Genomic DNA, 20,611 nt, shown 5'->3' on the forward strand with positions numbered 1-20,611 from the left:
TATTAGGAGTAGATTTCCAATGGCTATGTAAGTTATGGTACATGCATGTTACCCTGTCATTCAGAGTCCTCTACCCATGACCTTAGCTTATTTTTCTAGATTTTTTTTCTTTTCTCTGCAGTAGTAATACCTAAGACAATTTGACATTTGCCTTCAGTCAGCATGACCTAACTTCCCCTTCTTCTTTTCTTTCAAGTTTTTATTTTATTTTCTTTTTAGCTAAACTCTTCACCCAAAGTAGGGATTGAACCCATAACCCTGCAGTTAAGAGTTACATGCTCTACCGACTGAGTCAGCCAGGTACCCTACCCCTTCCTCTTTTCTGATAAGACTCCAAGTTATGATCTCTGAGTTTCCTTAATTAATTTTTCTTTGCATTTCCTGTGCTTTACCTTTATTCTGGTTCTTATTTCAGAATGTATTAATCTTATCTACTCTGTGTTGATAATAAATAATGTTTTAGCTGAATTCAGAAAATTTGTCCAAAGACATTCAACATCTTAATAATGTATATTAAGATATATTTATGATGTGATAAAAAAATTGATTTTTAAAAAATGGTTTTATTGAGGTATAAATGGCATACAGTATTATTAGTTTAGTGTATACAAATAATGATTTAACATTTGTATATATTCTAAACTGATTACCACAGTAAGTCTAATTACCATTTGTCATCATATAAAGTGAATACAATATTATTGACTGTATTCCTTATACTGTACATATATCACCATCACTTACTCATGTTATAACTGGAAATTTGTGTCTCTTGATTTCCTTCACCCATACTACCCCTAAAACCCCCTCACCTTTTGGCAAGCACCACTCAATTCTCTAACTATGAATCTGGATTTTGTTTTGTTCTATTTCTTAGTTCTTTCTTTCTTTCTTTCCTTCCTTCCTTCTTTTTTTTGGATTCCACTTATAAGTGAAATTATTAAGTATTTTGCCTTTTTCCGTTTGATTTATCTCATCTAACTTAATACCCTCAAGGTCTATCCACGTTGTCACAAATGACAAGATTTTATTCTTTTCTGTGGCTGAGTAATATTCCATTGTATAGACATGTACTGCATGTTCTTTATACATTCATCTATTGATGGATACTTAGGTTGTTTCCATATCTTGACTATTGTAAATAATCTTACAGTGAATGTAGGGGTACCTATATATTTTTTTAAATTAGCATTTTGTTTACTTTGGATAGATACCCATCTGTGGAATTGCTGGATCATAAGGTAGTTTGTAATTTTTTGAAGAAATTTAGTACTTTTTTCCATAGTGGTTGTACCAGCTTAAATTTCCACTGACAGTATGTGGGTTTTTTTTCCTACATTCTTTTCACCACTTGTTATTTCTTGTCATTCTGATGATAGCTATTCTGGCAGGTGTGAGGTAATATATCATGTGGCTTTGATTTGCATTTCCTTGATGATTAGTCATGTGATCATCTTTTCCTGTTGGACATCTGTATGTCTTCTTCGGAAAAATGTCTATCTGGATCCTTTTTCCATTTCTGGATCATTTTTCCAATTTTTAATGGGATTTTTTTGTTGTTATTGAGTTGCATATGTTCATAATATATTTTGGATATTAACCTTTTATCAGATATATGATTTGCAAATATCTTCTCCCCTTCTATTCATTTTGTTGGTGGTTTCCTTTGCTGTGCAGATGTTCTTTAATTTGATGTAGTTTTGTTTGTTTATTTTTGCTTTTGTTACCCTTGTCTTTGGAGCCAGATTTGAAAAACATGGCTAAGACTGATGTCAAGGAATTTACTGCTTATGTTTTCTTTTAGGAGTTTTATGGTTTCAGGCCTTACACTCAAGCTTTTAATCCATTTTAAATTGATTTTTGAATATTTGGTAGGATAGTGGTCTAGTTTCTTCCTTTTGCATGCGGTTGTCTAGTCTTCACAATACTGTTCATTGAAGAGACTAGTCTTTTTTCATTGCATATTCTTGCCTTCTCTCTTGAACATATACGCCTGGGTTTATTTCTGGGCTCTCCATTCTCTTCCATTGATCTATGTGTCTATTTTTTGTTAATATCATGCTGTTATGATTATCGCTTTGTAATATAGTTTGAAATTTGGGAATGTAATACCTCTGACTTTGTTCTTCTTGATCCAGATTGCTTTGGATATTTGAGGTCTTCTGTAGTTCCATACAAATTTTAGAATTATTGTTTCTACTTCAGTGAAAAATGCCATTGGGGTTTTGGTAGCGATTGCATTAAACCTATAGATTACTTTGGGTAATATGGACATTTTAACAGTATTAATTCTTCCAGTCCATGAGCATGACATATCTTTCCATTTATTTGTGTCTTCAGCTTTTTTCATCAATGTTTTACAGTTTTCAGAGTACAGGTCTTTCACTTCTGGTTAAATTTACTCCCAAGTATTTTGTTCTTTTTGATACGATTGTAAATAGGATTGTTTTCTTGATTTCTCTTCCTGATAGTTTCTTATTAGTGTATGAAAATGCAGTGGGTTTTTTTGTGTGTTAATCTTGTATCTTGAAATTTGATTGAATTCATTTATTAGTTCTAACGGCTTTATTGTGAAGTCTTTGGGTTTTTTTATATATAGCATCATGTCATCTGCAAATAGTGACAGATTTACTTCTTCCTTTCAATCTGGATGCCTTTTAGTTCTCTTTCTTACTAAATTTCTTTGGCTAGGACTTCAAGTATTAAGTTGAAAAAAGGAGAGAGAATAGACATCCTTATCTTGTTCCTGATTTTAAATGAAAACTTTGAGCTCTTCATCATGGAGTTTGGTGTCAGCTGTGGACTTGTTATATATAGCTCTATAATGTTGAGCTGCAATCCCTCAATACCCACTTTGTTGAAATTCGTATCATAAGTGAATGTTGAATTTTGTCAAATGCTTTTTCTTCATCTCTTTGGGATGGACGCACGATTTTTAACTTTAATTTTATTAATGTGGTTTATCATGTTGATTGATTTGTGAATATTGAAACCATCCTTGCATCTCTGGAATAAATCCACTTGATCATGGTATATGATCTTAATGTGTTGTTAACTTCTGTTTGCTAATATTGTGTTAAAGATTTCTGTGTCTTTTTTTTTTTCCTGGTATATTGGCTTATAATGTTGTGTTTTGTTTTGTTTTCATCTCCTCTACTTCCTCCTCATCTTCTTTTTCTGTGGTGTCATTGTCTAATTTGGGTATCAGGGTAATATTGTCTTTGTAAATTGGTTTGGAAACATTCCCTCCTAAACAATTTTCTTTTGGAAGAGTTTGAGAATGATAAGTATTAAATCTTCCTTGAATGTTTGGTTGAATTCACTGATGCCATCTTGTCCCGGACTCTTGTTTGCTGGGAAGTTTTGATTACTGATTCAGTCTTCTTAGTATAATTTGTCTATTTATTTTTTATTCATGATTTGGTCTTAAAAGTTTATTTCTGGGAATTTTTCTATTTCTTATAGATCATCCATTTTTTTTGCATGTAATTTTTTGTAGTTTTATGATGATTTGTATTTCTGTGGTATCAGTTTCAACATCTCCTCTTTCTGAGTTTATTTATAAGAACCTTCTAGTTCACTGATTTCCATTCTGATCTTTGTAATTTCCTTTCTTCTACTAACTTTAGGTTTCATTTCTTCTTCTTTTTTTTTTTTTTCCTAATGGTTGGGAAAAATGTGTGATAATGATTTCGGTCTTTCCAAATTTTTTGAGATTGCTTTGTGACCTAACATATGATTTATCCTGAAGAATATTGCATATGCACCTGAGAAGAATGTCTCTGTATCTGCTTTTGGATGAAATGTTCTGTATTTATCTATTAAGTACATCTGGTATAATGTGTCATATAAACCTATATTTCCTTATACAGTTTCTCTCTATATGATTTCTATTTTCTGTCTGGGTGATTTATCCATTGGTATAAATATGGTGTTAAAAAACACTACTGTTTTTTAATGTTCTTGATGTCACATTTCACATCTTTTATGTATCCCTTAACTATTGAGTTACTTTTATTACTTTTGTCTTTTAACCTTTATAATTGCTTTATAAATGATTAATTCACTGTTTTTACTATATATTTCCCTTTTTCAGTGAGATTTTTACTTTCATATGTTTTCTTATTACTACTTAGTGCCCTTTCTTTTCAGGCTAAAGAAGTCCCTTTAACATTTCTTTTAGGTTTTGTTTAATGGTGTTTTGCTTATCTGGAAAATACTTTAGCTCTCCTTCTATTCCAAATAATAACCTTGCCAGGTAGACTATTCTTGGTTGGGAGTTTTTTCCTTTGCAACTTTGAATAATTTATGTCACTGTCTTCTGGCCTGCATAATTTCTGCTGAAAACTCTGCTTATAGCTATATGAAGTTTCCTTTGTACATAACACATAATTTTTCTTTTGCTATTTTTAAGATTCTCTCTTTGACTTTTGACATCTTAATTATAACGTGGGTTAGTGTGGATATCTCACTGGGCTTCCTGAACCTACATGTTTGTTTCCTTTCCCAGATTAGCAAAATTATCAGTCATTATTTCTTCTAAAAGTTTTATGTCACTTTCTTTTTATTCTCCTTCTAAGACCCCTATAATGTGGATGTTATTCTGCTTGATGATGTTCCATATGCTGCTTAAGCCATCTTTACTTTTTTAAATTCCTTTTTCTTTTTGCTGCTTTGAGGAGAGTTCTGTTGTTTTTGTCTTCTAGCTTGCTGATCCGTTCTTCCGTTTCATCCAGTCTGCTGTTGAGCCCCTCAGTGTATTTTTCAGTTCAGTTATTATATTCTTCATTTCTTTTTTTTTTTTTTTTTTTTTTCTGTGACTTCTGTTTGGTACTTTCTTATATTTTCTATCTTGGCTTTGGTGTTTTCATCCATTCTTCTGAGTTCAGTGAACAGCTTTATGATCATTACTTTGTTTTCATATTTTCACTTCCAATTTTACTTGTTTTCTCTCTTTTTTTTTAAATGGGTCTGACCAAAAGTTCATCAATTCTGTTAATTTTTTCAAGGAACCAGCTCCTGGTTTCATTCATTTCTTCTATTGTTTGTTCTCTATTGTGTTCTCTATTTCATTTGTTTCTCCTTCAATCTTTATTATTTTCTTCCTTCTACGGGCATTGGCCTTTGTTTGTTCTTCTTTTTCTAGCTCCTTCAGGTGGAAGAAAAGTTTGTTTTTTGGGATTTTTCTTGCTTCTTGATTGTAGGCCTGTATTACTATAACTCTTGGGCCCAGAAGTATAATCCCCAGTCATGAGATTCCCACCAGCTCCAGACATTGGAGAGATGTACTTTTTGAGGGCCTTTTTTGCTCACTGGCTGTGGTGGGATTGCAGTTGAAGCTTGGGGGCTTGGAGTGCTTGCCCAGCTGGCTATGGCACTACTTGCTTATTGATTTTGGTTAACACATTTTAGCATGCTGTTAAGTAATATGTATATAGTATCTTTTAAAATAACTTGTTGCTTATTTTTCTCTTATACCAGTCCATTGGAGTTATAGTTATTTCAATATTTATTGAGACTTCAAAGCATCATTCTTTCTATTTTAAATCATTTAAAAGTTAGTGACATAATTTTAGCTTTAGCCTAAAAAGGAAAAAAAAAAAAGTTAGATTTACCAGAGAATAAAAAGAGTTGATTGATAGTGTCCCAAATTGTCTCTGCCTAATTTCTTGCTGACTGCCCTTAGGTTTAACTCAAGCATTAAATGATCAGGGGCAGGACCACATTCATTACTGCTGCTTTGGAATTGCATGACTATAAAAAATTATCTGGCTAGTTTCCTGCTCAGTCTCTGGAACTCTCTTGCTCCATTCTTTGATGAAACTGATCTACCCACATTTACGAGTTTTTCAGTTTGGCTTGTGTTATATGCCATATGGGAATTTGGCACAGGATCTTTGCACCATCTCGCATACATTAAGCCATAAATCATATGAAAGTAATAATGATGTCTTGGGAAGGATAGAAACAATGATGCCTATAATTTCCAAAGTGGAAAGCACATTCAATCCTTCTGCTATAGACAAATGTAATTCTGACTGTATGATCCTAGCATGTATTTGGTACGGTTAAGTGAAAAAGTCTAAAATATGCTTCAAGAGTTATGTAGAAAAAGCAGATAAACTTTTTCTTCCATCATTATTCATTAATGGCCAGTTAGGAAACTGAAAAATAAGGATATGCAAGGAAATTAGGGGAAAAAAAAAAAATCTGAGTCTAACTGATCTCCATCATATAGCACAACCAAAGGTGGTTATTTTAAATAAAATAATTGTTCTTTTGGTTTCTTTGGTTATGTAACTTTTGTATTTTTATTATACTTACTTTATTCATTTTAGCGTCATTCTTCTCTTAACATTTGGATTTGCTTGAAAAGGAAATACTATCTTTCAGTGTGATTATGGCAATATCAAACTTTAAAGGGGTGATTTTTGTTTCTAAAACTTAATAACTTCTTCCATCATTTTGCCAATTGTATAGGCTCAGTAGGATAAAATTAGTTTTTCCTCTCCCTAATCCTTTTTGACAATTATTTGACCTGAATACTAATTGAATTTTTTGGATCTAGTTAAAATAATGATTGTTCATCTGGATCTAACTAGATCTATAAATCATAACTGGACAGTCACTTCAGAACTTGTAGTTCTAGTCAAGTACTCTTCACCCTCCATTTTGTTCCTTATCAAATTTATTGCAAAGCAAAATGAGAGAAGGTGTATAGTACTCCTCTCCTCCTGCTATAGGCAGGACCTCTAGATGGACTCAGTCATCCTGGATCATGAAGCTGGCACTACATGCTTGATGATGGAAATGAATACAGAGAGGTTTTGTCCTGATGAAGTCATAAACAAGCTTCAGGGGACAGAGGAATGTCTATTCAAATAAAAAGCCTTTTCTGACCCTTTACATAACCCTCCAGAGATGAACTTTAGAAGCCTGTGAGGAACTCTGGTCACACCCTTTCATGGAATAATTCCATTGGGCCTTCTATATTAATATCTCATTGGGATTTCCAAACTCTGGGCCATGACCACTTTGTGTTTTGAAATCAATTTACTGGGTCATGAATGGACATTAAAGAATAGAATAGAAGATATAAGAATAAGGGCAGTTTAATGAAATAATACATTCATGTATGTATGTGTATGTATGCTGAATTTCAATATAAAAAGTATTTTTTTGGTCATGGTCTGTTTGACAGACATTGCAGATCAGATTTTGCCCATGTAAAATTTTATTAAGCCTTCTTTAAAGGAAAGCATAAGTCTCTCCATAAATGAATCATGGAGTAGATTCTAAAACTGTATAAAATATGGCATAAATTTTATATAATAAAAAAACTCTTTGAAAATATCTAAGGAAGGTGTGATGTTGTAGACTGAAAGAATCACTCAGTAAGTCCATCACAGTCACTTTTTCCTTTGACTTTGTACCACATTTCTCCCCCACATTTCTCTCCCACATTTCTCCTCCTTGGTACCACTGCTATAGGTAAAGCCGTGGGTGGTTCATTCAAGGTGCTCAGTTGTACAAAATTATCTATTTTTGTTTTCTGGAAGCACATCAACAATGACGAGATGCTCACACTGAGAGAGGCATGCAGGAATGGAATCTGACAGAGAGAAACAGGAGATAGATGTTTGTCTGAAGCTTTTTTAGCTAATGGCAAATCACTTACCCTACTAAAGCAATTTTTTCTGCAGTGCATGATGAGATAGCACTGTATACTTTCTAACATAAGCACTTTATTTTCCAGATTAAACTATAAGTTTGAAGATAGATACTGTACTTTAATTCATAGCACTTACTGGCCACATTGTGCTTTGAATGTGACATAAATAGTATGGATAAATAAAATCCATAAAAAGATCATAGCAAATAAATAAGATTTAATGTTCTTAGTAGTTGTTGTAATATACGAGATGTGATTTAAAACATACATATATTTGCAGTACATTTTGCCACATTTGCAGTGCTGTTTGTATACTCTTCTTCTTTCTTGATTTTAAGAGGGTATTAGTGGTCTGGTGATACACTGGGAAATCCTTGCTGTGTTCATTCTACACTAATTGAATTTACACAGTCTGAGATGCCTAAGTACTAATCTTTAAACCTTTAATTTGAGCTGTTGTAATTTTGAGATAAATACTTGACTTGGTGTTTACTTACTGCCAAATCAGTGATTCCCCTTTATTCTTGGATGTTAATAGAGAAACCTCCCTCCCAGCTTTATTCTACTCCCTCCACTCTCCCCACCCCCAGATATTAACTTAAGAGTCACTGACTAGAGACCGTACCTCCTGGTGTTTGCCAGAACCAAATCATTGCTCATCGCCCTTCCGAGCTTCCTTCATCTGTGCTCCTCTGGGAACAGGGCCTCGACTCCTAAACCTCTGGCCTCCGAGTCTTGTCTCTGCCTTGAAGCTTCAGACTAATGCTTACCTCCTGAGCTCACCTTAAGTGGGATATCAGCTTTATTCTCTGCTGTGCTTTTTACAGTCTAGCCCAGCCCAGTCCAGGATTTTGAACTTCTCACTTAACTTGCCTAATCAAGTGTACATCCCTAACCCTCTTAAAACCTCAAAGCTGGAAATATTGAAAAAGAGGAAGATGACATTTTTTGGATTATTTTATTTTATTTTTAAGATTTTATTCATTTATTTGATAGAGAGAGACACTGCAAGAGAGGGAATACAAGCAGGGGGAGTGGGAGAAGAAGAAGCAGGTTCCCCACTGAGCAGGGAGCCTGATGCAGGGCTCCATCCGAGGACCCCAGCCTCATGACCTGATCTGAAGGCAGCCAAAGGCAGTTGCTTAATGACTGAGCCACCTAGGCACCCCTTTTTTGCTATTTTTTCAATTTGGTTAACATTTTTTTCCTTTTTTTTGTAGTAGATATATTAAGAAAATAAAATATCAAAAACACACATGAATGCATGGGTACTTAGTTATGCAACTTATGAATAGTAATAGCTTTCTTTAAAGTTTTTCTTCAATAGAATAGTAAGTTTTGCTCCTGCCCAACTGCCTTCTGAAAAAGCTCTTCCTCTTAGGAGTAATTCAAATGCCCCTTTAGCTGTACAGTCAACGTTTGATTTTGTCACGTTTTTTTTTCAGTCTGAGAATGGAACAGTGATATTTCATTGCATTTAAGCAATGGTTAGTGAAGTTGTATTCTTTTTATAATTTTATGTTCCATTCACATTACTTTTTAGAAATGCTTATAGGTTTCTCTTCATCCACTTTTTTATTGGACCATTTGGCTGTTTTCTCATTGGTTTCTAGGAGCTCTATAGGTATGAATGTTAATGCTTTGCTATTTTTGTTTCTAATATTTGTCTCCATATATCAACTTGCATCATTTGAATAAAGAAGTTTTACATTTTTATGTTTTGAAGTATGACACAGGTTAATGAGTTTTATGGCTTCTGAGTATAGACAGCTTCTGAGTTTTAGGTTTTACTCAGAAAACTTTCTTATTCCAACACTACACAAGCATTTATCAATGCCTTTAAAAGTTATATTAGTTTTCTTTTTATTACTGTTTTAATCCACGAGGAAATTGTTTTTAGGTATAGAATGAGATCCTGATTTATTTTATTTATTATTTTCAAAGATTTATTTATTTGAGAGAGAGAGAGAATAAAGAATAAATCAAGCTTCTGCTCAGCACAGAGCCTGATGTGGGGCTTGATTTCACACCTCTGAGATCATGGCCTGAGCTGAAATCAAGAGTCAGCTGCCCAAGCAACTGAGCCACCCAGGCACCCCTGAGATCCTGATTTATAACCACTGCTCTCATATTATTCTCTAATGAATTTTTAAATGATATCAAAATTTTGATTGTAAGTAATATAAATTTGGAAGCTAAGTTAAATGCAAAGCCGTATATTTTTGAAAAATAGATACTCTTCTTATATAACAATTTGTACCACAAATCAAAACCACAATAAAATACCATTTCAAACCTATCAGAATGGCTAGTATCAAAAAGACAAGACACATGTTGGTGAAGATGTGGAGAAAAGGGACCCTTTGGGCACTGTTGATGGAAGTGTAAATTGGTGCAACCACTATGGAAAACAGTATAGGAGCTCTCAAAAATTATTAAAAATGGAAATACCATATGATCCAGTAATTTCACTACTATTTACTGAATGATTACAAAAACACTAATTCAAAAAGATGTATGTGCCCCTCTTATTTACAGAAGCCAAGATATTGAAGCAACCCAAGTGTACATCGATAGATGAATGGATAAATTAGATGTGGTATATGCACAATGGAATATTATTCAGCCATAAAAAAGAATGAGATCTTGCCATTTGTGACAACATGAGTAGACCTAGAGGGTATTATGCTAAGTGAAATAAGTCAGGCAAAGAAAGACAAATACCATATGATCTCATCTCACTTATATGTGGAATGTGAAAAACAAGACAAATGAACAAAAAATTTGTATTATACCAGCAAATGTCATAAATCTGAATCAATGAAAACTAAAAATGTACAAATAAGGACTGTATGTTATAATTAAAATATGCTGAAGTACACTATTTTTAGTAGAGAATAGACTTTGAACCTAATATCCCATCTTGGATGTTTTATATTTAAAATTAGAAACTGAGTCTAAACTGTAATTTTTTTAAGTTTAGTTTATATCTGTATTAGGTTGAAAAATAGATTAGTTTTTATGAAGGTTTCATTGAGAATATGTCCTCTGGTGATGTGACACTTAGATAATTGGATGGAACACACGAACACACAAACATATCACACACGCACACACACACACACGCACACACATTTTAGCATCTGTCTGTTTATCTGTCTATCTTGTCTGGCCAACTATTTGAATCCTATTTTTTAAATAATTATTTTTATTAACATATAATGTATTATTTGCCCCAGGGGTCCAGGTTTGTGAATTGTCAGGCTTACACACTTCGCAGCACCCACCATATCACCTAGCAAGAGCACTACTGGGTATTTATCCTGAAGATACAAATGTAGGAATCTGAAGGGGCATGTGCTCCTGAATGTTTATACCAGCAATGTCCACAATAGCCAAACTATGGAAAGAGCCTAGATGTCCATCAACAGATAAATGGATAAAGAAGATGTGTAGGAGATACATACAATGGAATACTATGCAGCCATCAAAAGAAATGAAATCTTGCCATTTGCAGCGACGTGGATGGAACTAGAGGGTATTATGCTGAGTGAAATAGGTCAATCAGAGAAAGACGATTATCATATGACCTCCCTTGATATGAAGAATTTGAGAGGCAGAGTTGGGTGTTAGGGGGGTAGGGAAGGAAAAAATGAAACAAGATGGGATCAGGAGGGAGACAACCATAAGAGACCCTTAATCTCAGGGAGGGGTATGTGGAGAGAATCCTATTTTTATCTTATTGTTAGTTTTTATCCTATTTTTACTATTATTTTCCTATTACATGTTAATGAAAACTTTCTTACCCAACAACTGGTATTAATTTTTAGAGAGCATAATTTTATATAAGATTAGAATCCTATAAAATCCAAAATCCATATTTGTTTGTTTGTTTGTACTTTAGGTATCTGCACTTGTTTATTTTTGGATGGCACATAAAGTTCATGGCAGAATTACTGGTTTATTTAGCCATCTTGCGCAGCAAACAAGTTACCCACTAAAGGAGCTGGTATAATTGCTGTGAGTTGTTCCATATGAGTTATAAAAATTAGAATGCCTACTTCTATTCAGAAAGTTCTGCTTTACAATTCCTGTGGTGTGCCCGACAGCCATATTTTCATGAATTAAGCTGCAGGTGTCTGGTTATTACAAACGTTTGTAAAGGGATATGGTTGCTGTTTCCGTATATTCAAAGAGCTTCCTTGTGGGAAAGAGAGTAAACTTGTTCTGTATGGCTCTGGGCTACCTGTAATAAATAGTGGCCATTGCAGAGGCAGAACTTTTAAATTAATGGTCAAGTCAGCTAGCCTGAAGGTTCATGTATTTGAAGCAGTATTTGTTAGAAATGTCCTTGGTTAGAAATATGAGATGCCATGTTTTAGCAGTGTTGTAGCGGGGAGAACTCCCTGAGTGGTAGTCTGAGTTGCTGTCCTCCAAGGAAGACTTTTACAAGTCTGTGATTATTCCTTCTTTTAGCAAATTCCCTTTGTCCTGATCAGGGTATAAACTTGAGGCTTTAGTAGTTGGCTCCATGGAGTTATGGCTTTGTACTAATGGAATTATGGCTTTTCAAGCAGAGGAAAGGTTGGACTTGGTCATGAAAGGCTATACTTCTGTAAGAGCATAACCTCCGTTTTATAATCTTAACTTATCTGTGTGAAATGAGCTACCTTTTCCTGCGCTGAGCTGCTTTTTTTGATATCTCTCTAGTTTCCATTCATTTTTGCGAGGACAAGGCCCTTTAAGGAAGCCAGTTATAAAGCTGACAGTAAAAATTTAATCCACGGACCTTGTAAACAGCCAGATGACACACATTTTATGCAGCTTTAGGTTTATTATGTGACCCAGTGGGATCGTAATATGCTTATGATACGCAGACTTGAGACTTCAATAACAAAACTCTTTTTTTTTTTTTTTTTAAAGAAGAAAGAATAGTTCTGACACATGTATCTCAGGAATATTTTATACAAATTTATTTTATCTCTGTTATTTCCCCTGAATTTTAAGATAGTTTCTTGCTTTGTACATGACCCAAAGAAGAAATAGCATTACCAATAATACTGTTACTACAGAGCAATATATATTGGTGATAGTCCAGTTATAATTTTTAATTGTGAATGGGCCCAAAGAGAATTTTATTCTGTTCTCATGAAATTAATATTTGGTTTATACAGCTAGAAATGTGCTAATTTGGTGATGATTGTATAAAAATTATGTTGAAAACCTGAAGCATTCTTAAGACATTTTATTAGGTGTTATAAATAGTGGAACACATTTTCTTATGTGTTTTCTACATCTGCAACAACAATCAGATTTGGTGCGTAAAAAGATGTATGATATGATACATAATAAGATATATGTACAGTTTATGGGCAAGTTCATTTGTTATGTCATCAGTGACTTGGCATGTAAGTGGGGGAAGGATAATGTAATTAATAAGTCAGTGAAAAGTTTGGCACCCTTTAGTGATGAAAAATGGAAGCATAAGCAGCCTTTAAAAAGTTGAATTTTATCTGGTACTCGTAAAGAATATTATGCTGAGATTTTTACAGGTCATGCCATCACAACTCTGTTGGTGGTATTGGCATCTTTGACAAAAATATTTATTCACCTGGCTGTGAACTAACGGCTTAACTACGTAAAATAGCTCTTGACTTCAGGCCATATCTAGATGTTGTGGCTTTGGTTTGGTTAACAGAGGTGTGAGCCTTCATGCTATCCCAAGTTATTTCATCATCAAGCTGCTAAATCATAGCCACACGTCGTATTGGCCTAGATTTGGAAAAAGGGAAAGAATTGGTTAGGGCGGAATATCATACTTTTGGAAGACTAAAGCAACCCTTTGTTCCAATATGGATGCTCTAAAGACAAAAGCTTCTTTCTTTTTGTAATAATATTATCTACCCTTTGTAGAAAACTAAATATCAAAGAAAGGTATAAAGAAGAAAACAGAGGCTCCATCAAATACCACTCTCTGCTTTACTATGAAAACCCTCCTCAGTGTTTCGTAGGACATCTTCCCACACCCCATCCTACATGTTTGTATGTTTGTGGCCTGTGGTATTCTACCTATAATAATTTGCATTGTTCTTTTGACACTCAAAGTATGTTCTAGTGGGTTTTCCATATCAAAATAAATATACAGTAGCCACCCAAATTTAGTTAACCAGGTTTATATCTGTCAGTAAGCATTTAGCTGTTTTTTCTTTTTAAGTTTTTGTTTATGTAAATAATTGCCAGATCTATGTCTGCCAAGGGAGTTGGTTAGTCAAAGACTGGGCCTGTTTGTCATTTTGGGTCAATAGAGCCACACTGCCACTCAGAAAATGTATGTTCCCAGTAACAAGAGATGAGATTGCTCGACCTTTCCCTTTTGTCAACAATGAGTAATAACCATTCTCCTTACCTCTGCCAATCTGATATACCACAGAGAGTTGTTTGGTTTTTTTTTAACTTTCATTCTCTCATATTTATGGGTTTAAATACTGAAACTATATAATTTTTTTTAAGATTTTATTTATTTGACACAGAGAGAGATCATAAGTAGGCAGGCATAGAAAGGAGGAAGCAGGCTCCCTGCTGAGCAGAGAGCCCGATGTGGGGCTTGATCCCAGGACCCTGGGATCATGACCTGAGCCAAAGGCAGAGGCTTAACCCACTGAGCCAGCCAGGTGCCCCAAAACTATATAGTCTGACATCTCCAAATGTTCTACACTATGATGCAGACTTGAAATGGTCCACTGTCTACTAGCCATCTTTGACTAGTCATTTGAACCCACCCCAAACTGAGCCCCTTATCTTTCAGCAAACCTGCTTCTTGCTTGCTCTTCTGGTGGCTGATCCATCCTACCATCACTCTGGTCACAATTTTAGATCTTCTTTCCTGTGCCTCATGCTTCAGATTCAAGTCTCTCCACAAAAACCTGTTAGCTTTCAGCATATATCTGGAAATCTACCACTTCTTTGTACATTGGTAGCTACCACTCTGATGGAGGACTTAATTATCTCTTGTTTGGTTTCTTGCTGTTGCTTCTCTGGGTTCTCCGCTTTCCCGTGTCCCCCTCTCTCCTGTTCTCAGCACACCCACCTTAGCATCCTAAGAAATGCCATCGGTTCAAGACTCATTTGAGATTTTTTATCTCTTCCAGTAAAAAACAAAATTCCTGCAGTGCCTGACCAGATCTTACACGATTTGCTTTTCCTTCTTTTCCCATTTTTTTACAGCGTCATCTCCCCACTTTTGTGCTTCTTCCTCTCATTCCACCACACTGGCGTCTGTGGTGTTTCCTGCCCAGAGGCCTCAGAGGGAGACATGCCCTTGTTCCCTCACTTCCATAAGTTCTTCTCTCAAGTCACCTTCTCAGTTAGAATTTCTGCTTAAATTGCTACCCCTTTCTTTGAAACTTTTGCTATCCCCTTTCCCTTCTTTATTTTTCTCTATAGCATGTACTTCATGTTTTATGGTTTGTTCATTGTCTTTTTCTCCTTGCCAGTGGGAGAGCTCCGTGATAGCTAGGACTTAGTCCTCTGTTTTTACTGCTGTCTCTCCCGTGTGTAAAACAGGACTGACATATAAGGGCATGAGGTGCATAGCATGGCCTGGGCACAAAATAAGTAATGAAGGAGATTGCAAGAGTGCTACTTGGAGGAATCTTTTTGCCTTTTTTTTTTTTTTTTGAGTTTTCATCTTTTCCTGTAAATGTGCCATAACTCTTTATATTAGCAGCTTAAAATTTTTATTTCATATTGCAAATATTCTTTGCCACCAAACATTTTTGCCTTATTTCAAATTTAATGCCTTCTCTCATCTACATATTTGAGCTTCTGCCGTGCTTAGAAAGCCTTTTCCTGCTCAAAATGTATTTAACAATTCACTCATATTTTCTTCTAGTATATTGAGGATTTGTTCTTCACATTTGAAAAAAAAAAAAGCTGAATCGAAATGGGATTTATTGAAAGGGGTGAATGAATAATAGATCTAGTTTAAATTTTTCCTAAATATCTATACAGTTCCCTCAAAACCATTTACCAAACTGTCCACTGTTGTTCTTTCAATTTGAAATGCCGTGTTTTGCTATATTAAGTGTACATATATTTTATGTAGTGAATGAAACTTACTCTTTGTTCTATTTTTTCCCAGTTATCATGTTCATTTATAAGGCTAAATAACACACTTGAATACGTGTAATTTTTCCCAAGTTTTAAATATTTGCTCCCCTCATGCTTTCTCTATTTTTTTTTTACAACTGAAAACAGACATGGTAATCCCTTTTCACCAACATTATGTTAATAGGTAATATGTACATCTTGAATATTACAATGTACATTAAACTAAGAAAATTTTTAAATCTTTATGCTGTGAATAAAGTGCTTTATTTATTCCCTTTATTTTTATGCCACATGTATCATAAAAACTAATGAATTATATGATGTGCTTTATTATCATAAGAGAATATAGTTCAGTTTTTGGTTTTTAGAATTTATCTTGCCATCCATGGTAGAAATAAGATTTTATATACTGACTGTGCCAAACAGGTTAATACTGATGTGTGATTAACAAAACAGGAGAAGTGAATAAGCATACTCTTTTGTTGTTTGCTTTGTTTTCATTCCTGGTTTTCTGTTGTTTATTGTTTCTCAGTGTATTTCTGTTTGTTCTGTGTTTAAAGGTACTTGCTGTGTCTACGTTGTTTGATCTCTGGCAAGTTATTGAAACTCTTTGAGTTACTAGTAATAGTATACTGTCCATCAAATTAATGTTAGAATTAAGTGAAAAAATTCATGTAAAGTGTTGAGTGTAGCAGTGACACAAAATAAATACTTAATGAATGTTACTTGATTTAAGTATGAGTAAATGTTCTAGTTTAATTTAGGGGGTAAATGGTATCTAGGACTAAAAATTATTGGAACTTATTCAGTGATGTTGAGGGGAGAAGGTGGAAACTGTCTCCTTTTACCAGTTTCCTTTGATTATTTTGAAAGTGTTGTACTACCATAGTGAAAGCCTGTCCAGTAAGAATGAAGGTTTAGTCTTCAGAGAAATTATAAATCATTTTACTCTGTAGTATAAATCCTGAGAAATTTGGATATATTCAGATTAGCATTTTGAGATTAGAGGAACAATTTCCTTTATTATTTATCAAATATATAATTAATGTGAGAATTTAAAAATAGAGTTGTTTTTCTCCTGTGAACATAGTGTATTTGTGTTTACGGTTTTATGGTAAAAGAACGTCACCAGAAGAAACAAGATATTGTCTACCTTCCCCTTCCTCTCCCGCATCATGAATACAAGTTCCAATTATTGTCATGACTAGATGATTCTAGACCCTCCTGACTCAGTTTCTTTCATCTGCAGACGCATTCTGAAGAAAGACCATTCCAATGTGAGGAATGTAAAGCTTTGTTCCGAACCCCATTTTCTTTGCAGAGACACCTGCTCATACATAACAGTAAGTCACAATACAAGCAGTTTAGGGCAAATTGAATTATCTCAAACTGCGTTCTTATAACTCTTGAGAATGTTGGCGTCATAAAAGTGGACCTGTATATAGTTACATGATCTGCTTTTGAACGTAAAAAGGGCTGGTAATTCTGCCTTTCTCCTTTTTTTCCTTTATTCTTGCTTTATTTTCCCACATAAAGATAAATTGTCTTATGAGACATTTTATTTTATATCTTTTCTTTTATATCTTTTCTTTATATCTTTTCTTTCCACTATTTAAGGTTTGTATATAAAATCTTATGTTCAGTAAAGTATCTTTGAAATTTGTCTGAAATAGACATTTTTGTTCCCTTTTAAGAATAATGGTTAAAATATGCAGATGTCTGTCATGATTTTATTAGCTCACAGACTTTTCAAGGTGGAAAGGATCAGAGTGCACATCTAATTTAACCTGTTAATGTGAGAGGAGTAGAGAAAATGCAGACCCAGAGAAACATGGTGACATATGCAGGGTTCTAGCTCTGGAGACAGCATCCAGATTCAGTCAGGTGCTTTCTCTTCTTACTATATGCTGCCTCTGACTTCTTAACTTCTTTTGGCAGGAGCACTTCTTTTTCTTTTGGGAGAATTTATACACATACATACCATGCAAAGAGCTATTTTTAGAATACAACACCTTATACCCACATTGCTGAAAGGACACTTTATATTATGTTATTTCAGAGAAAATGCTATTGCTAAGCTGAGTTTTAAAGTGAGTTCTGTGTTCAGATATAGAAATAACCAGACATTTGTTACATTACTGTATCTAAAAGTAAAGGAAAATGGCATAATGTAGGCGATATTTGTATTATTTGCTTTTTAGTTTTTTAATCTGTGGAACATCTTCTGAAACAAAGTTAATACTGCTGATTAAATTTTTAATATTTCTGAGGAAAGTAAAACAATTAATCAGTTATGACAACAGTACAGATAAGACAGTATCTTGGAAGAAATTTTCTCTGGTCAAGTAGAAGTGTCTACAGTTCAAAATGCCAAAGATAATAAAGTTTTTTAATTTAACTTAATTTAATTTAATTTTTTCATCAGGGTTCCAAAATGCATTGTTTATGCATCACACCCAGTGCTCCATGTAATCTGTGCCCTCCTTAATACCCACCACCAGGCTCACCCAACCCCCCACTCCCTTCCTTCCAAAGCCTTCAGTTTGTTTCTCAGAGTCCACAGTCTCTCATGGTTTGTCTCCCCTGCTCGGATTTCTCCCAACTCACTTCTCTTCTCCATCTCCCAATGTCCTCTGTGTTATTCCATATGCTTCACAAGTAAGTGAAACCATATGATAATTGACTCTCTCTGCTTGACTTATTTCACTCAGCATAGTAAAGTTTTTGAAAATACTAAGTGTTAAGATCATGACTAAATGCCTCTTTTCCTACAGAAAAGATAATGTTTAGGTCTGTGCAACTCTGCATTTGACCTTACAGCTCTGGAGAATTGGTCAACACAACTTTCTCTTTCTTTATTAAGGACAGCCATGCATTTAAGAAATAAAATTTAGGGTGCCTGGGTGGCTCAGTTGATTAAGCTGCTGCCTTTGACCCAGGTCATGATCCCAGGGTCCTGGCATCAAGTCCTACATTGGGGCTCCTTGCTCAGCAGGGAGCCTGCTTCACCCTCTCTTCCCACTCGTGCTCTCCCTTGCTATCTCTGTCTCTCTCTCTCAAATAAATGAATAAATCTTTTAAAAAAAAAGAAAAGAAAAGAAAATTTGCCCTGTAACAGCAGTAATTTCCATCCCATCACACTCTCATTTGATTAAGAAAAAAAATCATTATGGGATGAATGGATTTTTGAGTAGGAATTGGGGTGAGTGAAACTCATTCATACTATTAAGACTTCTGTGGCCAATTTTGGCCTGTATGCTCAGGAAATTTTTGTTTGGATAGATGAAAATTAGTTTCAATAACAACAAGGAGTTTTTATTATAAGGAACCTACTAATTTTGATTTCTGCTGATTGGTTCCCATACACTTGAGGCAGAGGATTGAAGCAGCGGTGTGGACTGTGTTGGCACATTCTGTATTTAATATAATGTTGGTCAGCATATTAATCATAGGCTTTATGAAGCTGCACTGACATTTGACTGGAAAGTCAGCTTTGTAGTTGACTGAGCAAGTGGGTTATTGAAGGTAAAATTAAACATCAGATAAGGCAAATGAGCTAAAAGGATGGGAAAAACCAGAAGGAGACAGAGTAAGACAAAATATTAGATGTTATCTTACACAGTATGAAAATGAAAACCTATTTAACTTCAAAACATGCAGGCTGTTTTAGAAACTTATATCAGCATTCTGGCTCAAAATATGAAGAATAACGTCATAATTATTTTGGAAATTATTGCTATTTTCTAACATATGGAAAACCAAAAGGCAGGTTACTAGCTTGCTTCTTGGTTTTAAGATAGGAAAGATCCTATCTTTAATCCTATGTTTATTTCTTTAAGGCAAAGAAATCTGATAACCTCAGATAAAATCTCTTCAGAGTTAAAAAGTTCTGATAAGCTTAAAACAAAGAAATCTGGAATTAAAATTTGAAAGAAGAAAGGTAAGGACTACCCTTGGTATAGCTTGATGAGGTCTTTGTATAGGAATCAATATTTTGATTTATGTGATAGTTTAATGGAAATGCTTTAATAGGAGAAATCTTGGAGAACTACTGTTTTGTTTTGTTTTTTATTTACTTAATTGTAAACATTTACTCATTTATTTTGAGAGGAGGATAGGGAGAGGGAGGGAATCCTAAGCAGACACCCCACTGAGCACAGAGCTCTAAGACACAGGACTGGACCCAGTGACTCTGAGATCATGACCTGAGCTGAAACCAAGAGTCTGAAGCTTAACCTACTAGGCCATGCAGGCCACCCTTGTTTTTGTTTTTTAGTTGTTCCTGAGTTGCTTTGCTTTATTTATGATCTTATGTCATTGCTCATTTCTTTTACTATTACTGGTTATATATTTTATACAAATGAGGTATTTAAATCTAAAATGATATATAAAGACAAATTAGATTATAGTGACAGTACCCAGCAACAAAAATGCACAAAGGCAACATATAAACATAGCTTTGAGAATCTACACAATTCTTGCACGGTTTGGATGTAACTTTGTTCCAAGCATCAGATTCCATCAGGACTCTCCAATATTTTAAGTTAAAGAGCCATAATTCTGTTTGAAAAGCGTCATTTGTCTTTTTCTTTTCTTTCTTTTTCACCTCTTTTTGTCCTTCCTTCCTTAAATTTGCTATGAAGAAATAGTAGGATCTTCACATTTCTAAGTCTGTACTGGTTATAATGGAGGGAAATAGGAAGAGTTTGGTCGAAATTGAGGTAATCTATTTCAATGTAGAAAGTTATCTTTTATCTCATAGTGAATATAATATGTAAATCTGTACTAATATAATTGTTTTTTAAAAGGGGAAGATATATTCAAATACTA

The 20,611-nt window shown here is 34.3% G+C and overlaps 1 protein-coding gene across 1 annotated transcript in view; it reads left to right on the plus strand.

Moving 5' to 3' along the window:
* Nucleotides 1-20,611, plus strand: part of PRDM5 (PR/SET domain 5) — a 217,792-nt gene that overhangs the window by 121,855 nt on the left and 75,326 nt on the right. The window contains exon 11 of the mRNA XM_082728454.1: nucleotides 17,031-17,124. Coding sequence (XP_082584580.1) covers nucleotides 17,031-17,124 — 94 coding nt within the window. The remainder of the gene's footprint in view (nucleotides 1-17,030; nucleotides 17,125-20,611) is intronic.

The sequence above is a fragment of the Mustela nivalis genome (genome assembly GCF_964662115.1).
Source record: "Mustela nivalis genome assembly, chromosome: 4".
In the NCBI taxonomy this organism is placed as follows: Eukaryota; Metazoa; Chordata; class Mammalia; order Carnivora; family Mustelidae; genus Mustela; species Mustela nivalis.